We start from the raw sequence: 23,537 nt of genomic DNA, 5'->3' as shown, positions 1-23,537 counted from the left end.
ACTACAAGTATCTTACAGAATATTCAATAATTAACTACATGTTCTTGCCAGAGAAACCAGCAGTGTAACTTGTCCTTTCTAGTTATTGATCTTAATCACCCAGATTAACTTTCAGTGCCATTAATTTTAAATTATTGTAACATACATTACATCAAATTTCCTGCACTTGGAAAAGTTGCAGCATGTTGCTCAATTCAACATGAAACTTTATCCAGGATCTCCAAGACATTAACAACTTCAACCCCTCCAAATCTGATATTCCCAGTAAACAAGACAAATTAATTCAATGAGCAGGGCTGCTCTGGAGTAGAATAGGGAAAGTTAAGTACATTAGAAGACAACAAGATGAAAGGTAATTTCCATTCATGCCGCAGGAAGAATTCCTTTTACCAACAAGAGCAAATGAGTTTCTAAAAAGTAGGTAGTTCTAAAAATTACTCAAGCGAGGAGATTAACTGCTTGCTTTAACTACACTCACTATCTGGTTTAAGGAAGAAACAAGCCATACATAAGTGATCTTCCAATATTTGCTTTTGAAAGACATTTTAAACTGTTACTGACTTAGGCCCACTGTCAGCACCTGCTCTATTCAAGTGAGCTCATACTACAGAGACATAACCACACCTATGAAACCACAAAGAACAAATGCAATCCAGAACAACTGTTCTTTGTTTTATTGAATGGTTGAAGCAGGACTATAATCCAGGTATATTTAAGTCAAGTGTTGGTCCACTCTTAGAATCCAAAAGAAATTTTTTTTTTTTCAAACAACATCAACACAAATGGAAGGAATATGAAGCATCATAACAGGAACTTTCAGCTGTGTGTGACATTAGACCATGATCAGACTGATGCTACTTCAATACTCACAGACTCCTCACTGTACAGACCAGCCACATGAGTGTCATTTACCTTCAAATCATTAAATTCAAGATAAAGGATCCTTCTGTCTACAGCCGACACCTCACCCACCAACATGAGACCAAAATGCCATTTGTGCCACTAGAATCATAATCTTGTAGAAATACTTCTATATTTAGTATTTTACTAAAGAATAATTACTATCCTCTCTGGTTACATACAGACATTATAAATATTTACATCAAACATTTACAACTGGTTCATAATATACAACATAACAATTTAGCAAGAACTTCTAACCTTTCAGTGTAGAAGTTTTAAACAATATGTTTGTTGCTATCATAACTTCAATTTATCTGTTTTGCACAGGGCCACAGGGAGTACAGGGCATTTCAAAACTTATGTTACATAATTAAAAAAATGGAATGATGTTACTTCAATAACAATTATTTTGGGGACTTCTTCTTTAAACAAGCAGGTTTCAAGTTCTAAATCCCACCTGCTGCTACTACTACATTTAAGATAGGCTTCAGAGGGGGAAAAAAACCCAACAAACAAACTTAGAAATAAATACACCTTTAAAAAAATCCACAATTAACCATATCAGAGTATTTGTTTTCCACACATTTTAAAGGAGATCTTACTCTTCATCATTTCCTTGCAATGAAATGCAGTGGAGTTCAATCCATTCTTATCTTCTGATTTGTCATCCTATAAATAATGCTGTCATACCCAGGATCCATGTTCCACAGGTTGTAGGAGATAACTATTACAGCTAAAGCAAGACCTATCATCATCCACAGAATAATGTTGAAGACTACAGAGTAGTTGTAGTTATATGGATAGGCAAGGTTATATGGATTTTCTGTTTCAGCCTGTAATAAGGAAAAGTGAGGGTATTACTTTAAAGTTAGCCTGCACACAAAACACATTCCAACCACACTGAAAATCTGAGCAGTCTCAATAGGAGAGAGCATTTTTTTCCACACCATTCTGATGCTAGGTCCCAGAAAGCAGAAGTGGTTATGTGACTGATATCAATGGAATCCAAAGAAACTGACAGTTTCTTTGAAGCAGAAACTGTGAGGTGGACAGGAGCCTCACGGAATTCCAATGGGATGAATTCAAAACTCTGCACCTGGGACAGAATGACCCCCAGGTGACAGAAGAGACTGGGCTCTGACCAGCTGGGCAGCAGCTCTGCAGAGAAGGACCTGGAAGGTCCTGATGGACAAATTGAGCAGGAGTCAGCAGTGTGTCCCTGCAGTGAAGGACAACTGCATCCTGAGCTGCATGTAGAGTAAAGGCAGCAACTTAAGGACAACAGTTTTTTGTTTTTTTTTTCCCCTGCATGCACTGATGCACTGGAGAGAAAAGTGCAGAAGTGCAAATTGGAATAAGACTTTAAGGGAAAAGGTTTTCACAGTCAAAGTGGTTAAGACTTTAGAACAGGCTGTCCAGAGAGGCTCTGGGACTTCCAGCCACAGACTTTTCAAGAACTTGGCTTAACAAAGACCAGAGCAGTTTCATTTAACTCCTAAATTAATCCTGCTTTGAGCAACAGGTTGGACTGGATCACCACCCTTTTCAACCTAAATTACTCTGTGACTAAGTGAAGATCAGTGAAGACAGGTAAGCTGACCTTTCACACCCATGCCTAAATTATAGTCAGTATTCCAGTCCTTTAAAAATAAAGTGTAGACATAATTTGGATAGCTTTTAATAAGCTAGATATAGAAAAATGTGCATCTATTACCTGTGATGATTGGAGAATGGAGCGAGTCTTCCTCATGAGGGGAGAATTAAATGCTTTTACAGCCACCACTTCTACTACTGCATTTCCACTATACAGATTAAACATCTCATCTGCAAACTGGAAAACCAAAAGTGATTTAATCACAAACCTACGCTGTAGCCACAAATTAAGGAGAGTTCTGTTAGTGAGCTGTACTAAGCCACAAGATATCAGCTTCAGGAATAAGCAGCTTATGAAAGTTTCAAAACTTCACACTATTTTAAAATTCCGCTAAGAAAGTGCCAAATTTCACCTGGTTTGCAACATCTCTTGAAAAACTGGATTTTAAAAACCAAACAACAAAAACAAGCATCAGTCAAGCCATCACTAATGAAGTGACAGTTCAAAGCAGAAGACAGTCAATAAATTAACTCCCTTGCAGTTAACACAAAAAATTACTTCCTCAGTATTCCTGTGAGTTTTGTCTGTTAAGTGGAAAGTGTACCTTTTGCAAAGAGTCCACAAGAATCTGAGAAGCATCTTTGAACTGCTGAGAGTCTTCCCCATACCGCTTTCCAACCTCTTCCAAACCAGTCAGTTCCAGAGAATACAGGTCTGGAGAGTGATCTTTGGCTAAGTGCTTGTGTCGAGACAGCTTTGGCACATCAATGAGGGCAGAAAGAAATTAATTCATACACAGATTGCTTTAAAAACACATTTCACAAAATCAGTTTGCTGGGACTAACCCAGTCATATTCCATATTCATTAGGAAGTTGAATTTCTTGCCAACTTAACTAGATGATGTCCACAATTTTTTCTTTTCTTATTCTAAGAGAGCAGATGAAAATCATGTAGCATCTATTTCTTATGTGAGGTTATACACATGTAAGGTGGAGCTCTATTAATAAGAAATGTTATACTTATTCACATAAGAATCCTTGTTCTGTAATTTCTGTAAAAATAAAATTTGGAGGAAAAAAAAACATAACTACAATACTTGGATACTATTCTTCTATCTGCTGAAGCTGGTCCTTGCCCATGTACAAAAATAACTTATTTAAGGAATACCATTCCATTATCATAAAATCCAATCAATATAATCCAACCTATCTCAAAGGACATCACTGAAATTCTTACAGTTCTACAGGTGTGAAGGTACAGCATTATTTGCTCACACAGAAAGTCTCTGAAAGTAAGGAATTTAATCTTTTCCTATCTTCCCATCTACCTAAACTATAACAGTTCTAGTCTGCAAGACAAAAACTAGTTGTTCCATCTCATTTTCCTAAGAGTCCCATTTCTCTCCACCAGCCCTTCACCTAATGAGACCTTCCAAGTTTTTCATGAGTTTCTTTTCCTTCAAGTAGCTGAGGGCTGCAATTTAAAGGACAAAAATACCCAAATCAAACCAGAACAAGTGCTAAACCACAGCAACAAGACAGTAGCTTCTCAGTAAAAAGATCCTAAGAAGCTTTTTTCTTAAAGAGGTCAGAATCAAAAGCTCATCTCTCCAGTGGGACACTTCTATCACCACCACACTACAGAGGTCACTCCATTTTTTTCAGATTAAATATTATGGTGATATTCTGAAGTAAAATGGCTGACAGGGCAAAGAACACATGTACCATTAATTACCATTATGCTTCTCAAGGTAGAAAACAAGGAAAGCCCCAGCAAATTCTTCATTCAGTAATTCCTGTGTCTCTAGGTATGGATAAACAGCAGCTCAGAATGCCCTCTGTTGTCACCATATTACAAAACAAACTACAGATGAGTGAGGTTCCCATTTTCTTTCTTCAAAGACAGGTCTGACACAAATAGCTTGAGAATGCATTATTTAAACTGGTTCAACCAACTGATGACACACCTGAACATGTCACTGATTATCAAGCATCCTGGTTATAGTTCTCTACTTTTAAATGAGCTCTCTGAAGCTTGCTATATAAAGTGGGAAAAGTGTTTTTAAAAAAGCAAAACAAAAAAATCTTACCAGGCTTGCAATATCATGTAGGACCTGTAGTTCTGACAGGAAAAGCAAGTCAACCTGGGGCAAGAGGCAGGAAGAAAAAGACAGGTATTTCCTTTGATGAAACCAAAGTTAGGAAAGTCTCATTTTGCTGCATGTCTCAGTATTTTAAAACAGGTTATGTCTCTTACAGCACCAGAACTTTCTAGAAGGAAATTACTCTTCAAATAAAGTTATGTTAAAAAGAACTTGCAACTTACTACTTAGAATTCAGCTAGAAAAAATTAGAGTGGACTCTCCTAGGCAAAACAAGAGAGGAAAACAGAAAAAAATAAATGGAAAAGCACAAGCTAACTAAGAATATTAGAAAAAAAAATAAACGTACGAGTTCCCACTGGTGTTTTACCTCATTATTTCTGCTGAGGGAGTTGAGGGGAAGGGAGCTGAGAATGGAGTTGTCCTGGAATAAGCGGTTCCGCAGTTGGCGCAGTGTGACAGAAAGGTCTTCAAATACAGAGTTTGCCTTGCCCACCATGTACACTCTCTGCAGGAATAGCCATTGTTTAACAAAAATAGAGGCTAGTTTTTCTAGTTACACATTAATGATCAATCACATTTGCAAGCTCTCTCCAACACTATATATTTAGTGTAACCAATTGGTTTTGCTCCAGCCCCACAGATGGAAAGAAGTTTACTACCTGGAACCCAAAGTGAAGCAATACTCACTTCCTCACTGGGGGCCAGCTGCAAGACCACAGGAGTTTCCTCAGAGAACAAAGTATGAATAGCGTTTGCAACACTGTCGAGACTGAAAGGAACAGCCTGGAAAACAAAGTTTAGTCAGATTTTTGGTAAAACAGGGTCTAACAGTATCAGGGCCTAACAGATAATTTGCTTAACTACAGAAGTCTGGGAAAATAGAACAACCTGTTTTTCAGCAAAGTTTATTAGTATTTCCAAAGGTACAACAGCAAATTATAGGAGCCCATGGGAAAAACAAAACATCAGCTGTGTGTATATGAATAGACAATTTATTTGTATATATGGTGGATGCAATTAAGAACTTGTCACAGTTTAACCAAACCGGGAAAGAACTCCAAGGAGCCATGACTTTATCAGAACTTTATCAAAATTATAAGTGCAAAGATGACTGGAGGCTTCAAGTGTATTTACTGTTTCTACAAATTATTAATGCTAAATTATTGTCAGGTACAGACAATACTGTACCAGTTTTAGTCCAGGCACCATTTCAGCAATGCCAACATATAACTGTGCCTGAAACACTGCACTGTGCTTCAAAGCTGAAGCAAAGGTAGATCTATGCTAAGCTGAATTGGACCAGAGCTCAACATAAAGCCACATAACATACCAATTAAATGCTGGTATTTTAAAATAGGTTAAAAGAGTGCCTGACAGCTATAAAAGTAATTTCATAGGGAAATCATCACTTCATCTTGAGGTGTGCAATCAGGTGTCAGTCCTATTACATAAAACACTGTTCTCTGTTGGCAATGATGATTTCACAGCTTTGACTGAAATAACAAAATGATAAATAAGAGCACAGCACTCACACAGAGTCAAAACGAAAGGTAAACTGGTGCAAAATGAAGTTTTCCAAGACAGAGAGAAGCAAAATTATCTAACTAGAAATAGCCTGAAAAACAACTTATTTGAAAAGGGCTTGTAGGCTCATGCTGGACAAAAAACCCCAGCTGAACATGAAGAACTGGTCCAACACTGCAGCAAAACAGACTAAAGCAGACATAAAGGAAAAGTGAGTAGCAGTCAGCTATCAGTATCTCTTAAGTAACTGTGGTCCTGTAAAGATGTGTGAGGACAAAGTCAGATAACAGGAGAAGAGGCAAGGGGCATAAACTTAAAAACAGGAAATACTACCTGAACACAAGAACTTTTTTACTTTAATGGTAATCAAATACTGGCACAGGTTTCCCAGAGAGGTTGTGGTGTCTCCATCTGTGGAGATACTCAAAACTTGACTGGACAGAGTCTGCTTTAGCTGACCCTGCTTGGTCAGGGGGCTGGACTAGAAGATTTCAAGGATTACCTTCCAACCTAAGTGGTTCTGTGATGCTGTGACAAGTGTGAGAAATGACTCAGCAAAGTCAGACAGTGAGAGGTAAATGTAATATTGCTTGTTTTCTTGAGAGAGAAGAATGGACTGGTGTCCCAATACGGTGTATTTCAGAGTCAAGTAGTTGAGGAAAACTCAAAATACTTAGAGGACAATACAGTACAATAAAGAATCAACATCATATGAAATGCTATCACACACTCAAGCAGAAAAGTTAATAATTCTGACTATGAATCAGGAAGTTAATGTGAGAAACCATGGATTCTGTCTCTTAGTACACACATATTAAAGCTGGATGCCTTTGCAGAAGAACATACTTTGGTTGATGAAGTTACTGAACTCAAAACAGGAGGCCCCAGGTGATTTCCCACATTCAAAAGGAATCTGACCGGATTATTTATCTATGCAGCCTGACCCATCATTCTAGGGGATTATATGAACTTCAGGTAAAGTAAGAAATAAGTGAACATCAAGGACTACAGTAGAGAGTCATGTACTTCTCACCCGAGCTGAAGAGTCACAGAAATTATGCCACAGTTCCAAACATGGATACTCACATTCTGGATAGGGTAAGAAATCCCTTTAACTGGCAATGTCAGCTTGTCTACTCCTTTCACTGTTATCATCACAGTAGCTCGTGGTCTGTGAAACAGATCACCCACTGCAAGCCCAGGCCAGGGAAGGTCCTAATACAAAATAGTAAAAAAACCTTGTATTTCAGAAGCAAAAAGAGAGAAGCCCTCTCCCAGCCATCACAGCAAAACATCCATCTTGTTAATATCTCTGTGCAGGATGGCCTATTGGGAATTTCATGGGGAAATAAGTTAGCAGTAGAATACTTTCATCTTGAATAATGCTTTCTCAAGCTAACCATGAAGAAACTTTTAACTGCCAGTAACTTCATACTGAAGTCTACATTGAGAAAGCATTATATATATTGGGTATATCAAGTGTTATTTCCCATAATTACATTAGAAATGTCATAGTCTGTATTTAATAAGTGAAGGCTGAATTTTAAAACCAAACCCCATCAAAAATAGAACAAACACCATACAAACACACAAAACCCAAACAAAATGACCAAAGCCAAACTCTCACAAAAAGCCACAGAAACAGGTTTAGGCACATTAAAACAGTAACATCTGATATTTTCACAAAGAAATGGGGGTGAGGGAGAAGGCTGTCAACTATACCAACAGCCTACTCATCTAAAACTTACAAATTTGCATAGAAACATGAAAAGATTCTTTAGCAGCTTGCTACAGTTATGTATCAGCAACAGCACAGTGAAGGGGACCTGGCTGGTTTATCTAGGCACAAAATTGAATCATTCCAAATTTGTAAAGAGATTTCTCCATTTGTGCATAAGATGTAACTGCTTGTTTATATGTTATGAAACCAATCTGTCTGGATTTTAGATTTAGATGTCATTGATGCTATGTTCTGTATCACCTCAAAGAAACAAAAAAATTTTAAAAGCATGAACAGGGACACCTGCTACAGCATCTGAACACACAAGTCTATGGGGCCAGATGGGATACACCCAAGAGTATTAAGGAGTTGGCAGAGGAACCTGCCAAGCCTTTCTCCATCATTATCAACATTCTTGGTTAATAGGGGAGGTCCCAAATGACTGGTGGCTTGCCAGTATGATGCCCATCTACAAGAAGGGCTGGAAGGAAGATCTGGGAGACTACAGGCCTGTGAGCTTGACCTTAGTTCCTGGAAAAATTCTCAAGAGGTTCATCTTCAGTCCATTCACATGGCAAGTGCAGGACAGCCAGTTCCATGACCTGGTCACTCACCTAGTGGACGAGGGGAAAGCTGTGGACATTTGTATATCTGAACTTTGGTGAAGCCTTTGACACCATCTCCCACAGCATTCTGCTAGAGAGGCTGGTGAGTCATGGCACACACATGAGAGGCATATTCTTTGGTGGGTAAAAAACTGGCTGTATGGCCAGGCCCGGAGACAACAGAGTTTAATCCAGTTGGCAGCAGTCACCAGGGGGGTTCCCCGGGGCTCAGTTTTGGGGCTGGCCTTGTTCAATATCTTTATCAATTATCTAGATGAGGGGATTGAGTGCTTCCTCAGCAAGTTCGCACACAGAACCAAGTTGGATAGGTGCACTCATCTGCCTGAGTGTAGGAAGGCTCTGCAGAGGGACAGGGACAGGTTGAATTGATGGGCTGAGGACAGCTGTATGAAGTTTAATGAGGCCAAGTGCCAGATCTTCCATTCTGGTCAGAAGCCTACAGGCTTGGGGAAGAGTGGCTGGAAAGCTGCCTGGTGAAAAGGGGCATGGGGGAGTTGGTAGACACCTGGCTGAATATGAGCCAGCAGTGTGGCCAGGTGGCCAAGAGCATCCTTGCTTGTATCAGGAAAAGTGTGGCCAGCAGAAGGGAAGTAATCATGCCCCTGTACTCAGCACAGGTGGGGCTGCATGTTGAGTACTGTGCTGAGTTCTGGGCCCCTCACTACAAGAAGGAAACTGAAGGGCTGGAGTGAGTTCAAAGAAGGGCAACCAAGCTGGTGAAGGGTCTGGAGAACATGTCCTGTGGGGAGAGACTGAGGGAACTGGGATTGTTTTGTTTGGAGGAGACCTTATCATGCAAACAGAAAGGAGATTCTGTAGGTAGGTGGCTGTTGGCCTCTTCTCTCAAGTAAATAACAACAGGATTAGAGAAATGGTCTGAAGTTGCACCAGGAGTGGTTTAAAGCATATTAGATATTAGGTAGAATTTCTTTACTGAGAGTAGTCTCTGAAGGTATTTAAAAGCCATGTAGATGAGGCATAATTAACTGACATGATATTTTCAGAAAAATCCAAAACATGGACTAAACAGATCTGCATTAAAATCAGATTTATCAGACCTCTTGCCTATCTGCACTTTGGAAACAATGGGAACCAGCCTCCCTCACTAGCAGTGTTAGAATATCCCAGCTTGTAGCTTTGAGTATTTGTCCACAAAGACACTGCTAGAAATGCCTAAGCTTTCACATACTGCTTCAACAGCTACTCATTCCTGCTGAAGCCCAGCCAAAGAAAAAAAAAAAATCATCAGGCAAGATGGAATCAATCCAAGGGCTCCTACTCATGTGCCCCACTTTCAACATCACTAAAATTGTGTTCAAAAACCTAATTTGGAAAAACACTGCTATAGATTAGGCTTTGAAGTCTTTGTATTACTTCCTATTTGGTTGATTAACTAAGCTCAACAGACAAGCTTGCTGACCTGGCAAAATGCCTGTTTAGCCAAATAATTTCTCACAGTCTTCACAGAGTTCCCAAGAGCTGATCCCTATGGATACAGCTTGTACACAAGAAATGACAGTGGTTTCCATAGATTCTCAGTACATGGCCACAGATGGTGGGATACAGCATGCAGTTGGGTCTCAGAGGAACTGAAGAACACCATAGTAAAGACTCCACAGGCTTGCTTCCTTCTGTAGCTGATGATTCAAACTACCCAGCTAGCACAGCCTTTTGCTGCTCATATGACTGATACAGCTTCTGCCCTTGGAAACCACTCTTTGACAAGTCACGAATTCCTCAAGACAAACAGGATGATATTTTACATATTCCAGCACATGATGGGAACATCTATTAGTGAGCACATCTGTAGTTCTAGAGGCATTTCAAAAATCACAACCTGAAACATACCTCTTCAACAGAAAAGCCCATGGATAATGCAGCTACATCTGGGATGCGCTCGCCAGGAATGGGCCAACTTCCATCTCGAAAAATAACGGATTGAGGTGATCGTAAGATGCTAAATTCATCACCACGTACACCTAAAAACAAACAAACAAAAAAAGCTGTCAGAATTTTTAGAATCTTTCCCTTACATGATCACAGAAAAAGCATGTTAGAACTTAATAAGATGCCTTATTTCTTGCTCTTGTATCTTTCAATTCTTGTAACACAAGGAATGAGAACCAGTTATTTTAATGCTCTGGAATACAAAATAAGGTTTGGAATACAGCAGTGACTATGGATCCTAAAATCCACATTAGCAAAAGTATTCAATTATTCAAGCAACAACACAATACACTTCTATGTACTCACAAGCAGGTCATGAGCAGTGTTAAAGTCCAGAGCCTGTAAAGTACACTCTCAGCAGAGTCAGGCAGACTCCAAAAATCACACTAGCTCACAAGCAGCTATGCACCAACACTCCTCTGCTTCCAGGACTGCTTGGCATAACATCTGTTTTCCAGCAGACAACAGCCTGAGCCACTGAACTCAGAGCCAGGAGGATCAGCAGAGTCAGTGCTGGCTTAAACAGAGCACTGCCAGGAACAATCTGGCTTCTGCAGAACAGTTCCAGTGTCTCTGCTCTGCTTTCTCAACCACACGACCTTGTGAGCTGTTCTTCCTCTGATGCAGTACTCAATCTAAACTGATCATGTGAAGCCACAATTTGTAATATTTCTCATGCTAGATTTTCACTGACTTGTGATGCCCCCTCTCCTCTCTTCCCCATTACCTCAAATAGAAAGGTTGACTAAAAGCATTTCTAATCTGTATTATTATGATAGCAATTCATTGTGTAATAAAGTCAGAGACAAGCCCATGAAATGAGAGATCATCTTATTTCAGTCTAACTACCCATTTTGAAGTCACTTATGCATAGCAGCCATTCTATGTACACAAGCATTTATCTAAATAAATTTTAAAATTCATTGGTGTGTATAAGTAGCAACACACACAATGCAAAATGTCAGATGTATCCCCTCCAATGAGCAATCTGTGTATGTTCTTTACCAGAAAGCTAATCTGGTGCAAGACTCAAGAAGAATAATCAAGTAGGAGAGCAATAAATATTTGCAGGCCATCTAAGTTTAATTTTCATCAAATAACCAGTCTGACTACATACTTCAAAATTATATTAAGATAATTCTTAAAAAAAAAAAATTCTCATATTATCACTGAAAACCCAAGCAGCTACATAAAAACAGTTGTCCATCTACTTAAAATAGTTTGCAACTGCAAACCTAGAGGCTGTTTACAAAAACAAATCAATAGTAAACTGATGTGTTGTGCAGTTATAATCTTCCCTAATATTATTTTAGCCACACTGACCTTGAAGATGCTGTTTAAAGCCTGGATGATGCCTACAAATGTTGACAGTAAATCTGAGGGATATTATGCCAAACAAACTAAAGGAACAAAGTCCTGCAGTTCAGATGGGGGAAGGGTGGCAAAAGGAAGGGAACAGGCCAAACCAGCAGATGTATATGGAGCAGATTCAAGCATTTTTAAAAGTGACTCTAAAAGTATTCACTGGATGGCCTGCTACCAATCTTAAGTGTATCAAACTGTATTCAGAAGAACAGAAAGATTTCCAGACCAATTTGCTTAGGAGGGGATTAAAAAAACAACCAAACATTACAAATATTTTTGCTTAGTCCACAGGATTTCACATACTGCTTTACTTCTTCAGAAAGCTACAAGACAGCCACACGTGTTATTTCGGACAAGTTGGCTTGCTTGGGACAAGGCTACTTAGGTGGATACAATTAGAGCATTACCCTTTTTAACTACTTTTGCTTTGCTAGGTTTGTTCAAGGTCTCAGCGAGCAAACCTGAATTTGAACTTGGGAACACAAGCCTTTTCCTCAGGCACACTGTATCTCCTTGATCACCATACCCCACTAGGTTACTTGATCTGTGAAGTCTAGAGAGTGAATTCCGAGATGCAATTCATCCCATACACTGCTAGACACCCACATACAGAAAACTGAATCCAACTTCTACCTTATGAAGGCAGAAGCCCCTGAAGAAGAGGCCGCCTCCCAAAAACCTTTCTGAGTCTATAAAATGCTCTACACGGACCTTGGCTAAAAAAAAAAAAAAATGGAGAAGGAAACCTTCGAGCAGAGTCTCCAGAGGAGCTGGGCAGAAGGAGCTGCAGCAAGGGCACCACACGTATCCCCTCGCACACGATATACACGCACGCACACGTAATACACACCCCCCACACCTTCACCACCACCCCACGTACCCCTCCGAGCGCTTCCCACGGACAGGAGAGCCCCCGGAGCACCCTCTGTGTGCTTGGGGGGGGGGAGTGCAGGGCCCTCCCTCCGAGGCTGCACCAGGTGCTCTTCTCCCCCCCCATCCCCGCAACTCTTCCTCCTCCCCCCAGGATCGATCGATCGATCACGCAACACCGTTGCACCCGTGCTCGCCGAGGCGCCCGGCCGCCCCTTCCCCCGCAATGTCGCCCCGCAGAGGCGATGCAGCCACCGCCGCCCCCCCCACCCCGGCCCCAGGGCGGCTGACAGAATCAGCCCCCACGCCACGCTGTCTCGATCCCGCCGTCTCACCAGCGAGACAAGCCCACGCCACCAACACCGCCACCTCCAGGACCCAAGGAACCCCGCCGCACCGCCCCATGTCCGCCGCCTTAAGGGAAACCGCTGGGAACAAGGAACCGGGCCGGACCGCACCGCCCGGGACGCAGATGCCGGCAGCGCCCCGCCCCCTAAAGTAGCGTTGACGGATAAGCGTCGTAGCCAATCGGAAGGGCAGGTTCCGGGTGGTTGGGCGGGACTATGCGTGAGTGACTGACGGACTGACCATTCACCGACGGAGCCCACCCCTGCTCGGTAACGGGGCGGGCCGGTCAGCTGAGGGGATGTCTCTACGGAAGGGGAGGGAGTGTGTGTATGTGTGGGTGGGTGGGAGTGTGTCTGAACTTGAGTGGCGTGTCCCCTCGGATGGTGTGAGATCGCGGCACCGTTTTCCTCTCCGCACCGTATTTTGAGAGGGGAGATCCGGCCTCGCCGGAGTGATCCACGGCTCATTCAGCCAATAGGAGCGCGACATATAGGGCCTTTGTCCCACCCACCGCTCCTCGGTGTGCCCGCCATGACGTGCGGCGGGACCGAGCGACCTGGGGGGGGGCGGAGGGAGCCGGAGAGGAAGGCGCTCTGAAAGAGCTCTGAAGGAGCTCTGATTGACATTGAAATGCACCATTCAGTGAGCAAAAGCTCCTGCTCCGCTCTCCCTGCAGCGGGGTAGCGTGGGGTGGTTTGGCAGGGAAGCTGAGGCGTTAGGATAGGCACAGGCCTTCGCCCTTGCCATAAAGTGGCTGCAGCTTCGGCAGAGACTGTGCCAGGCGCCCCAGTTCTTCTGATGCGTCCCTTTGGCATTGAGGTACCTGTTGTACCTGAGGGCAGGACAAGCATCCATGGATGTGCACCTCCTTATAGTTTGTGGTTTGGACATTTATGGAGCAAGCAGCTTTCAAGTTCTGTTTTTCCTGAAGGGGGCCTACAAGAAAGCCGGGGAACGACTTTTTACATAGGCGTGTCGTGACAGGACAAGGGTTAATAGCTTTAAAATGAAAACGGTACATTTTGGGTTTGACATTAGGAAGAGATTCCATGAGGGTGGTGAGATGCTGGGACAGATTGCACAGAAAAGCTGTGGAAGCCCCTTCACTGGAAGTGAAGTTCAAAGCCAGGTTGGATGGGGCTTTGAGCAACCTGGTCTAGAGGGAGGTGATCCTGCCCATTGCAAGTGGGTTGAAATTGGTGATCCTTAAGGTCCCTTCCAACCCAAACCATTCCGTGTTTCTATAGTTGGTTTCATTTAGCTGGTGAGGGCTTATTAAGGAAGTGGAGAGGCCAAGAGGAGGTGTTTGAAAAATCCCTGCCCACCTCCCTGAAGTTTTTTTTTTTCTTCTTGAAGTCAGGCAGGCTTGGTGCTGTGACTTCTGTGCTGGGGAGCCTGTTACGTTGCTCGTTTGCCCTCAGGTTGAAAAATCTCTTCCTAATATCTAGCCCAAATCTCCCCTGGTTCAACTTCCTACCATATCCCTGAGTCCTGTCTTTGGCCATAGGAGTGAAGGAACTGATGCCATCCTCATCTCTTCCCCTCATGGGGAAGCCATATACTGCAGTGAGGTCTCCCCTCAGCCTCCTTTTCAGACTGAGCAATCCAAGTGACCTCAGCCTCTCCTCCTTTCCAGACCCTTCACCATCCTTGTTGCTCTCCTCTGGATGCTCTCCAAAAGCTTGACATCTTTTTTTATACTGAAGTGTCCAAGACTGCATACAGTACTCAAGGTGAGGCTGTACCAGTGCAGAGTAAAGTGGGACAGTCACCTCCCTTTACTGGCTGGTGCTGCTGTGCTTCATGCACCCCAGGACAGAGTTGCCCCCCCTGGCTGCCAAGGCACACCGCTGGCTCATGTTCAGTTTGCCATCAACCAGGACCTCCAGGTCCCTCTCTGCTGCGCTGCTCTCCAGCAACTCATTCCCCAGTCTGCAGTTGCCACCACTCTGCCCTGTCCTCTCCTGGGTGCAGAATTCAGCACTTCCCTGTGTTAAATTTCATGTGGTTGGTGATTGCCCATCCCTCTAACCTGCTGAGGTCTCTCTGCAGGGCCTGACTGTCCCAGAGGGAGCTGACTGCTCCTCCCGATTTTGTATCATCTGCAAACTTGCTTAAAATTCCTTCTAGTCCTGCCTCCAAATCATGGATAAAGATGTTGAAGAGGTCTGGGCCAAGGATGGGGCCCTGTGGGACCCCATTAGTGGTTGGTACCATCCTGATGTTACCACATTCACTGTCACTCTTTGTGCTCGACCTGTGAGCCAGTTTCTCACCCATTGTATTGCACAGTTGTCCAGCTGCATGCTGGACATTTTGTCCAGGAAGATATTGTGAGAAGCTGTATCAAAAGCTTTCCTGAAGTCCAGAAAAATTATATCCTTGGCTTCCCTTGATCAGCTAGGCAGGTTACCTTGTCATAATAGGAAATCAAGTTTGACAGATGTCATGGCTTAGCAGTTTAGGCAGACCACAAACTAAAGGACAAAATTATTCCCTATTATCCCCCTCCCCCCCTTCTCCAGGGAAGATAAAAGGGAAATAAAGACGAAAGTGTTAAAGTTGGAAATTTAAAAAATACCTTTGCTTTGTCTATATCCCTATTAGTGACATGACTGTCCTTATCCTGTAAGGGGCCAATGTTGTTTCTACACTGCTTTTTGCCATTAATATATTTGAAAAAACTATTATCCCCCCCAGTTCTGGCCAGCTTCATCTCCTGTTGAGCTTTGGCCACTTAAATTTTCTCCATACAATATTTAGCAGCATCTCTATATTCTTCCCATGTCACCTGACCTGGCTTCCACTAGGCACAGAAGCCAGTGGAAGCTTTTTTGTCTGATTTGTAGGAGCAGAACCCTGTCCAGCCAAGCTGGTCTTCTACCTCTTCTGCTTCACTGGTGACATTTTTGGATTGCCTGTTCCTCTGCTCTTAGGAAATGATGTTTAAAGACCAACCAGCACTCATGAACCCTAGCACCTTCAAAAATATTTTCCCAGGGGTCAAAAAACGAGTTCTCTCAAGGACACTCATTGAACAAGTTGGAGAACAGCAGGTAAAGTGAAACAATTCAACATTTAAGACAGTAAAGTTATATCCCAGTGCCTGCAACGTGATGGTCTGTGATGATGAGAAAATTATTTTACCTGAGCCTCTAGTGGCAAGCAACAGTAAGAAAAAAATAAAATTGTTCTGGGTGCAAAAGTCCAGTGCTAAACAATATCCTGAACCACAACATCTACACGTCTTTTAAATGGTAACTCTATCACTACACTGGACAGCCTGACCTTGGATAAGGTCTTTCCCTTTTCTGAGGTTGCAGGTTTCCTTCCTTGTGAGTGAATGTGTGATGATTTGGGGAATATGTTTGAAAAAGCATGCTCACAAAACCAGGAATCCTTGAGTCAGCTTCTGTAGTGTGATATACCTGCCTGACATCCAGTATTTACTTTAGGCCACCGGAGGGCTGGGGAAGTTTTGATTGTAAAAAAGGCTGTTCACACTAGCTGCTGTGTTTGCCTTGTGGGTGCCTCTGTAAAAATGGCCCGTGAGGCCTGTGGGTATTTGGGCTATTGTTGGAGAATGTTGGAGAATGTTCCTGAACGTTCCCGAAAAGGTAGGGGGTGTGACCCCTTTGCCGTGCCCAACCCCATGTTTGAGGGGCCAATGAGATCGGCCCATAATTCTGTGCTACCTGCACCAGGGATTCGCTGTGCTACAGGTAAACACACCGCGTGTCCAATAAAATGTTATATTGTTGTGTGGTGGCGGGGGTGTGGTCACAGAAACACTATATAAGTGAAAGTTACTGCACAATAAAGAAGAAGCTTGTTTATCAACCATATTGGTTGCACGAGTTTTCCTCACCGTTTCCCAACAGGCTATAGCTTACAGATTCTAAGGGTAAACTATACAGTCTGTGGGGGTATGGCCAATGGCCTCTAAAGGTATCTCAGTGTATAGGGGAGCCTTCTGTAGCCTAGGGACTCTCTACTTTTTTTCACAAGAACCAATATTTATTAGACAGGACATATGACAAACAGTATGGTTCTGCTGCAGTGTTCACAGCAAGCCCACAATTCAACTCCTGTTGGCAATTGCCCACTCTTGCAGGCAGCTGCAGCCAGCTCTTCCCAACGTGCCACCGACCATGTGCTCTGAATTCAGCACTGCGACATCCGACATCCCTTGGCTGTAATTTCCTCTTGTTCTGAGAGACTCTGAGCTCCTCCTGAGCTGCCCTTCTGACAATGCCTGGGAGACGGGGCTGAGCTGCAGGTTCAGCCCCAGCTGGCGCTGTGTCCCAGCCCTTGGGTGCAGCTGTCAGAGGGGACGTGCTCCCCTTCCCGGGGCGACAGCTCCCTTGTTGGGCTATCCACAGATAGGGCCCTGAGATCCATCCCCGTGCTGCCTGCGCCCGGCTGTGAGGTCACCATGGGGCAATGATGTCACAAAGCCCCATGGTGCTGCCCCAGCTACAAGTGCTGGCTGTTCAGCCCCTGGCCTTCAGTGCAGCAGCGACAGCCGCAGCAGCAGCAGCGATAGTCGCAGCAGCAGCAGCAGCGGAGACAGCCGCAGCAGCATGATGCGACTGCAGGAGGCCATGGCCCCTTCCTGCCGTCGTCATCTCCTCCTCCTCCTCCTCCTCGTGGCCCTGCATGCTCAGGCTGCCCAGGCTGCTCCATTGCGAGGTCAGGGAGCAGGTATTTGGGCACGGCTGTTGCATCCTGTCCCGGGCCAGCGGGATGGTTTTAAGCCCTTGGGGCCTCCTGCAGGTAAGCTCTCAATGTCCCTTTCCGGGAAAGAACCCGCACTGACCGATAACGCGGCGAGAGCTTATTCCTGTGCCATGTTCTTTAAGAACCTCTGAAGGTTGATGGCTTCCCATCTTCTCGGACTGCTCCCATCCTCAGGCCTGAGAGCAATCCCCTAGGTAAGCCAGCAGGAGGAAGGAACATTTGCTTTTTCATCTCCTTTCTGTGTCAAATGCAGGTTGTACCTTCTGCGGCCAATGCCCAGAGGTGGAGAAGAGCAGAGAGGGGAGGGGTGGGGCTCAGCGATGCGCCCTGGTGTGCTTGGTCTTGCCGAGCTCTCTTTGCTGGCTCCTTGGAGCCTGAGCTGATCCTGCTGTTGGCTGCCAAAACAGGTGCTGGCAATCCACAGAGATGGTGCAGGGCCTCTGCTGCCAGCTGTGTCTCAAGCCGAGTGCTAGGGGCAGCTGCTGCCCCACTTTTACGGGAACAGCTGAGAGGTGGCTTGTGCAGACGTGGGCAAGCAGATGCCAGAGCCTGGTGGGTGCTCAACTTGTGCTCAGCCCCACACAGCGCTTCTTGACCCCAGGGCCAGTTCCAGGCAGCAGCAAGGTCCTAAGCAACGCTGGCTGCCCTTGCCCTGTGCTGGCAGTCTGCTGGAGCTGCTGATGCAGCAGACCTGAGCGGTGCCTTGGAGAAGCATCAGCTCCTGCAGCTGCCATCTCTGGTGGGCACGCTTTCACCTGATCCAACTGTTCCTCTTCCTTTCTGAAGGGCCGTCCCGAGATCCTGCGCCGAAAGAGGCGTCAGTGAAAGGAAGCAGGGGCTCACTGCCAGTCCCTCCTAAAGAAATGAGGGCAAGGCAAGGCACTGGCATACCAGGTAATTGCTGTCAGTGGGTGCCACCCATCAGGATGACTGGGTGCCAACAGGGGGAATCTTCTCCCTATGCCTCCTCTTGCGCGCCACATCGGCAGCCAAAGCTGCAGTGGTTTGGGTTCAAGGCATCTGAACCACGTTCCTGAGATGATGGGAACTGTGACTCTGGCATGAATATGCCTCTGGCTCTGGCTGCATCCCAGGGCTTGCCGCGAGCCCCTCGAGGCCCTAGGCACGGGAGCAGCACAGAGCAGGATCCCTCCGGTGAGCTGAGGCCCAGAGTGATGTCCTGACTGCCAGCTCGGGCAGGGGCTTAGAGGGAACCTCCCCATTCTCCTGCCTCCTCTGTGCCCGAGCTGTGCTGAGCCTTTACCTGTCCTCTCTGCTTTTTGGCAGTGCTGATAGAGCCCAGGAGAGACCACCACGGCACTGAATACGTATTTTTGCGATCAGAAGCAGGTACTGAGCAGTTCCCAAACGACAGACACTTCCCAAAAACGTGGGAGGGGCTGGAAGCAGCGCCCATACTGGAGAAAAGGCAGAAGGGGGAAAGCAAGGCTCAGGTGTCCCTTGAGGTTGCTTGGCGTCATCCCCTGGGGGTGTGGGTGTTGGCCTGGGGGGAGGGACAGCTGGAGATGGCACTCCCTGCACAGGGATGGATTTTGTCCGCTTCCCAAGAAGGAGAGACTGGTCACGCAGCTGTGCTCTCCTTCTGGCCTTCTGAGTATCTTCGGTTGGAGAGCCTGCCCCAAAGGGTGCAAGCGTGCCTGCAGGCACCAGCACTGGGGGGAAGCAGAGAGCAGCCTGGCCAGAGAGATCAAAGGTGCTGCCAGCTCAGCGTGGGTGCAGAGGACGGGCTAACCTTCTGAGTTTCTCCTCCAGATGAGGCTGATGAGACAATGCCCAGAGCTGAGCAATCCCAGGGCACCACAAGTCTCACGTGTCCGCAAGATATGCGATGGCGCTGCCTGACCAACACGGCAGCCATCTCCGTTTGCGTGCCCGTTGCGTTGGTCTTAATCTACATGGCGATCAAGTGGCGCAGGAAGAGAAAACAGTGAGTTGCTGGTTTTCCCCACTCTGCTCCCTTCTGTGGCTGCTCACGGCCACAGAGCGTTCCAAGTCCAGCTGCTGTGGAGTGGCGATTAAGCGGAGCCACTGGGTCTGGCTCTGATGTAGGCAAGGCAAAACAAGGCCAGGATGAGCGAGAGGAGGGTGGGATGAGATTGCGCTAGAAGGCAAGATGGGCACTAGCTGCTACTCCTGAGCAGTCATTCTGCCCAGAGGAATTCCCCTCTCTGCTCAGTGGAGCCATGAGCTGCAGGGGTCCACCTCGGCCAGGAAGTGCCAAAAGCTCAGCCCCAGGTGGTGAGCCTTGCTAGTGCTGGACCCTGCTGTGGGCAAGAGTTCCTGTGTCCCACCCACAGCTGAGGGCCTCAGCAGCCTCCTCTCTCTACAGGAAACGCTCCAAGGCTTCGAAAGCTCAGCAGGGAACCAGGGACCAACCCCACAGCCTGCACAGCTTCTTTGGCACCTCACAAACCTGGTATGGAGCCTCCAGGATCTTTCAAAGCACCCCAGAGTCTTCCAGCAGCCACGTGGAAGCCGCCCAGCCTAAAAGCCCACCCGAACCAGCCTCCCCACGGCCCCCGCGACCCCGTGCGCCTACTGTACGGCCCCCGCGACCACCCGTGCCCTTCAGCACCTTTCGGCCTCCGCCCGAGTCCAAATCCAAAATGCCAGCTACTCCGTCTCGCCCCCCACCGCCACCTCCACCCCCACCTCCACCTCCTCCCCCTCTTCCCCTACACTTTTGAGAGATGGGGGATGGCCCAGACTGGCCAGAGCTTGGGGTGAACAAACAGAGCCCCAACCCACAGCTCTGGCCAGGAAGACCCAGTTCTCTTACTACCAACAGGGATGGAGCTGTCACAGAGCCTGGCTGTTGGCAGGCAGGGACAGCCACAGCTTTGTGTCATTAAAAGAGCTGGAACCTTACTCCCTGTCAAGAGCCTCCTTTAGGGTACAAAAAAAAAGGAAAGGTAACATTCTGTACCATCCCACCGAACCAAAAGAGGGTGGGGGTTTGCAGCACTGCTGGATGACCACAGTGCCTGTTGCTTCCCACACACTTCTCCAAAGTGTCTAAAGAGGACCAGAGTTTCTGTCCCTTATCCAGACTGGGTACTCCCACTTCCCAGTAACCCAATGATAAGGCCAGTGCAAAATGTCACAGAAGTGTGACTTGACACAAAACCTCTTCATTCCTGCTTCTGACAACACGATCTAGCACCACAATTACTCATCTTTGAAATCCACCCATGGATGGTGACTCGACCACTTCCTTCAGCTTGTGCTCAGCTCCGCACAACCCCAGCGCTAGTTCCAAGCAGCAGCACTGTCCCAAGCAACGCTGGCTGCCCTTGCTTTGTTCTGCCCTTGGTGGAGATACTGAGGCAGCAGGCTTTGTGGGTGGTGCTCCATTTCCCTTCTTCAGACAGAACCTGGGAGGGGACGGGTGGAACTCTCGTCGGTGCTTACAGGGAAGTAAGGGCACTTGGTTCTTGCAGTGGGTGCTCTCCTGTTTTCCTGCTAGCAGGGCTGCAGCTCCTCTCTGTTCTCTGTGACAGACAGCATTTAGCATCACCTCAGATTTCCAGAATAGCACTCTGTGCAGAGCTGACCCACAGGTGTCCTGCCATTGTCTGCACTCCCAGTAGGTCAGGCATGGCTCTTGTTTGGACTACTGACACCGGGTGCAGCCCCCAAAGCCCAGGTGTTTTTTCTAAACCTTATCAATGCCTCAGAGACACACGGCCTCCTGCAGCTGCCATCTCCCTGGTGGACACTCTTCCACCTGACCCAACTGTCCCTCTTCCTTTCTGAAGGGATGGGCAGAGATCCTGCACCGAAAGAGGCGTCAGCAAAAACAAGCAGGGGCTCACTGCCAGTCCCTGCTGAATAGGGGCAACGCAAGGCACTCGCATGCCAGGTAATTGCTGTTGCACTGTCGGCGGGTGCCACCCATCAGGATCCTTGTGTGCCGACGGGCTGCCCTCACCAGTGCTGCTACAAGCCAGCATGGCACCGGCTCGTGTATGCCGCTGTGATCGCTAAGGATCGAGGATCGCAACAGCTCAACGAAGAGCTCCGCTCGTCTTTATTTCGGCAGCGAGAGGTCCCCGCAACCCCCCTGCACAGGCACCGCCCGGCGGCTGTGGCCCGGTGTAGCGGGACCGGAGCGCAGGCACCCCGCGCCGAGCTCTCAAGATGGCGCCCCAGCTGCAGCACAAACGGACCCGACTGCGGAGCGGCGCCCGCTGGTCCCAGTGGCGGGACGAGGGGGGCGGGACCCCGGCCCAACAGACAGGGGCCGCAGCCAATAGGACGCCTCGGCGCGGGACGTCAGGACCAATGGATGCTCCGATGGCAGCAGGAGATAAAAGGCGCGGCCGCCCAAGTTCCAGTGAGGTGATTCTCCTCAGAGCTTGGGAAGGCTGGGGTTGCGAAGTATGGAGCTATGCCCTTGGGACTGGGCAAACGTCCTGAGGTTGGGTGGAGCGACCTTCTTCTCCCTCCTCTCACCTCCTCTCACCTCCTCTCACCTCCTCTCACCTCCTCTCACCTCCTCTCACCTCTACTCTTTTTGCTGAGAGAGCCAGTGTTGGCTCCATCGTAGGCAAAGCAAGGTCAGGAAGAGCAAGAGGAGAGGGGGATGAGGTTGCCCTAGAGAGTGAGAGAGGCACCAGCGGGGAACCAGTGTCTGTGCCATGGGCCGGTACAGCCAGACCTGCCTCCCTGTCACCCCAGAAAGCTGGAGCCCCCTGACACCTCGCAATACCTGAAAGGATCCTCTGGCACCTCAGAGCCTTGTAGCAGCCACCCTGGCACCTCAGCGTTGGAGCAGCCACCCTGGTGCCCCAGGAGCAGGACTCAAGGCCAGCTGCCTGCCTGAAATAACACCACAAATGCCTTCCTTGAGGCCCCTGCACGCACCCCAGCTGCTCTCCATCATATCCAGATCCAGCACGGCACCCTCTACCCCAGCCCTGATGCAGTCTGCCCTGCATGCATCACCCTCTTCCCCCTTCACGCACACTTGTGAGGGCTGAAGGCAGCCTGGCTAAGCCATGGGTTGGGGTGCTCTGGCGAGGAGGAGCTCAAGGGTGTTGCAGTAGCTGCACTTGCTGAAATCAATGGCACGTCTCTCAGTCAGTGTCTGCTTGTAGGCCTGATAGATCTTGATGCTTATTGACCTGATGGCAGCAGGCTATAAAGGGGCTCATGCTGGAGCCATCCTGGCTGCGATTCTACTCAGAGCAGCAGATGGGAGGTGGCACCAAGGAAAACTTTCTGGGGTTGAGCACCCTTCTCTCCTCTGCTTTCTCCTCCTTTTGCTGAGGGAATATGTCTTCTGGCCATACCCTCGAGTGAGCCCTCAGCCCTCTGGGGCAATGATTCAATTCTTTGGGTGCCTGGAGAGAGGTTTCCCCACGTGTGAGTGAGTGCATACGTGCAGATTTAGGGACATCTTTCTAAAAAGGACTATTCATTAAACTTGGGAATCCTTAAATTGCGCGAGGTGTGGTTCCCATGCTGCCTCGCACAGCTCAGCCCCCACGCCCTCACTGCAGCAACAACAGCAGCAGCAGCAGCATGGTGCGAGTACAGGGGACCATGGCTCCTGCCTGCCACTGCTGCCTCTTCCTCTTCTTCCTCAGGGGCCTGCATGTCTGGGTTGCCCAGGCTGCTCCATTGTTCGTGCAGGGAGCGAGTAATTGGGCAATGCTGATGCAATCTGTCCTGGGCCAGCGAGATGGTTTAGAGCCCTTGGGACATCCTGTAGGAACCTTACGTCAATGTCCCTTTCCTGGAGAGAGTCAACACTGGCAATGTTTCAAGAG

General features: G+C 47.0%; 2 protein-coding genes across 3 annotated transcripts; one reads left to right on the top strand and one right to left on the bottom strand.

The window, feature by feature from the left end:
* Positions 1 to 651: 651 nt before the first annotated feature.
* On the bottom strand, positions 652 to 13,112 carry ATP6AP2 (ATPase H+ transporting accessory protein 2). 2 transcript variants are annotated; one of them, XM_071751070.1, is made up of 9 exons: positions 12,990 to 13,112; positions 10,321 to 10,451; positions 7,213 to 7,341; positions 5,290 to 5,385; positions 4,970 to 5,107; positions 4,588 to 4,641; positions 3,102 to 3,251; positions 2,618 to 2,734; positions 652 to 1,736 (listed from the first exon to the last, which is right to left on the bottom strand). In XM_071751070.1, the coding sequence occupies exons 1-9, from the start codon at positions 13,057 to 13,059 to the stop codon at positions 1,542 to 1,544; spliced, it is 1,080 nt and encodes a 359-aa protein (XP_071607171.1). In that variant the 5' UTR covers positions 13,060 to 13,112; the 3' UTR covers positions 652 to 1,541. The 2 variants fall into 2 exon arrangements, with proteins under 2 accessions (XP_071607171.1, XP_071607179.1); XM_071751078.1 differs by lacking the exon at positions 12,990 to 13,112 and adding an exon at positions 12,665 to 12,765.
* On the top strand, positions 12,829 to 20,631 carry FAM47C (family with sequence similarity 47 member C). The gene is made up of 6 exons (XM_071751092.1): positions 12,829 to 16,571; positions 16,884 to 17,936; positions 18,529 to 18,636; positions 19,030 to 19,092; positions 19,516 to 19,690; positions 20,093 to 20,631. Exons 3-6 carry the CDS (start codon positions 18,606 to 18,608, stop codon positions 20,448 to 20,450), a joined length of 627 nt encoding a protein of 208 aa, XP_071607193.1. The 5' UTR covers positions 12,829 to 16,571; positions 16,884 to 17,936; positions 18,529 to 18,605; the 3' UTR covers positions 20,451 to 20,631.
* The last annotated feature ends 2,906 nt before the right edge of the window (positions 20,632 to 23,537 follow it).

Source organism: Heliangelus exortis, chromosome 1 (genome assembly GCF_036169615.1).
Source record: "Heliangelus exortis chromosome 1, bHelExo1.hap1, whole genome shotgun sequence".
Taxonomy (NCBI): domain Eukaryota; kingdom Metazoa; phylum Chordata; class Aves; order Apodiformes; family Trochilidae; genus Heliangelus; species Heliangelus exortis.
The sequence above is the reverse complement of the archived record's forward strand: the minus strand, read 5'-3'. Positions and strand labels throughout refer to the sequence as shown.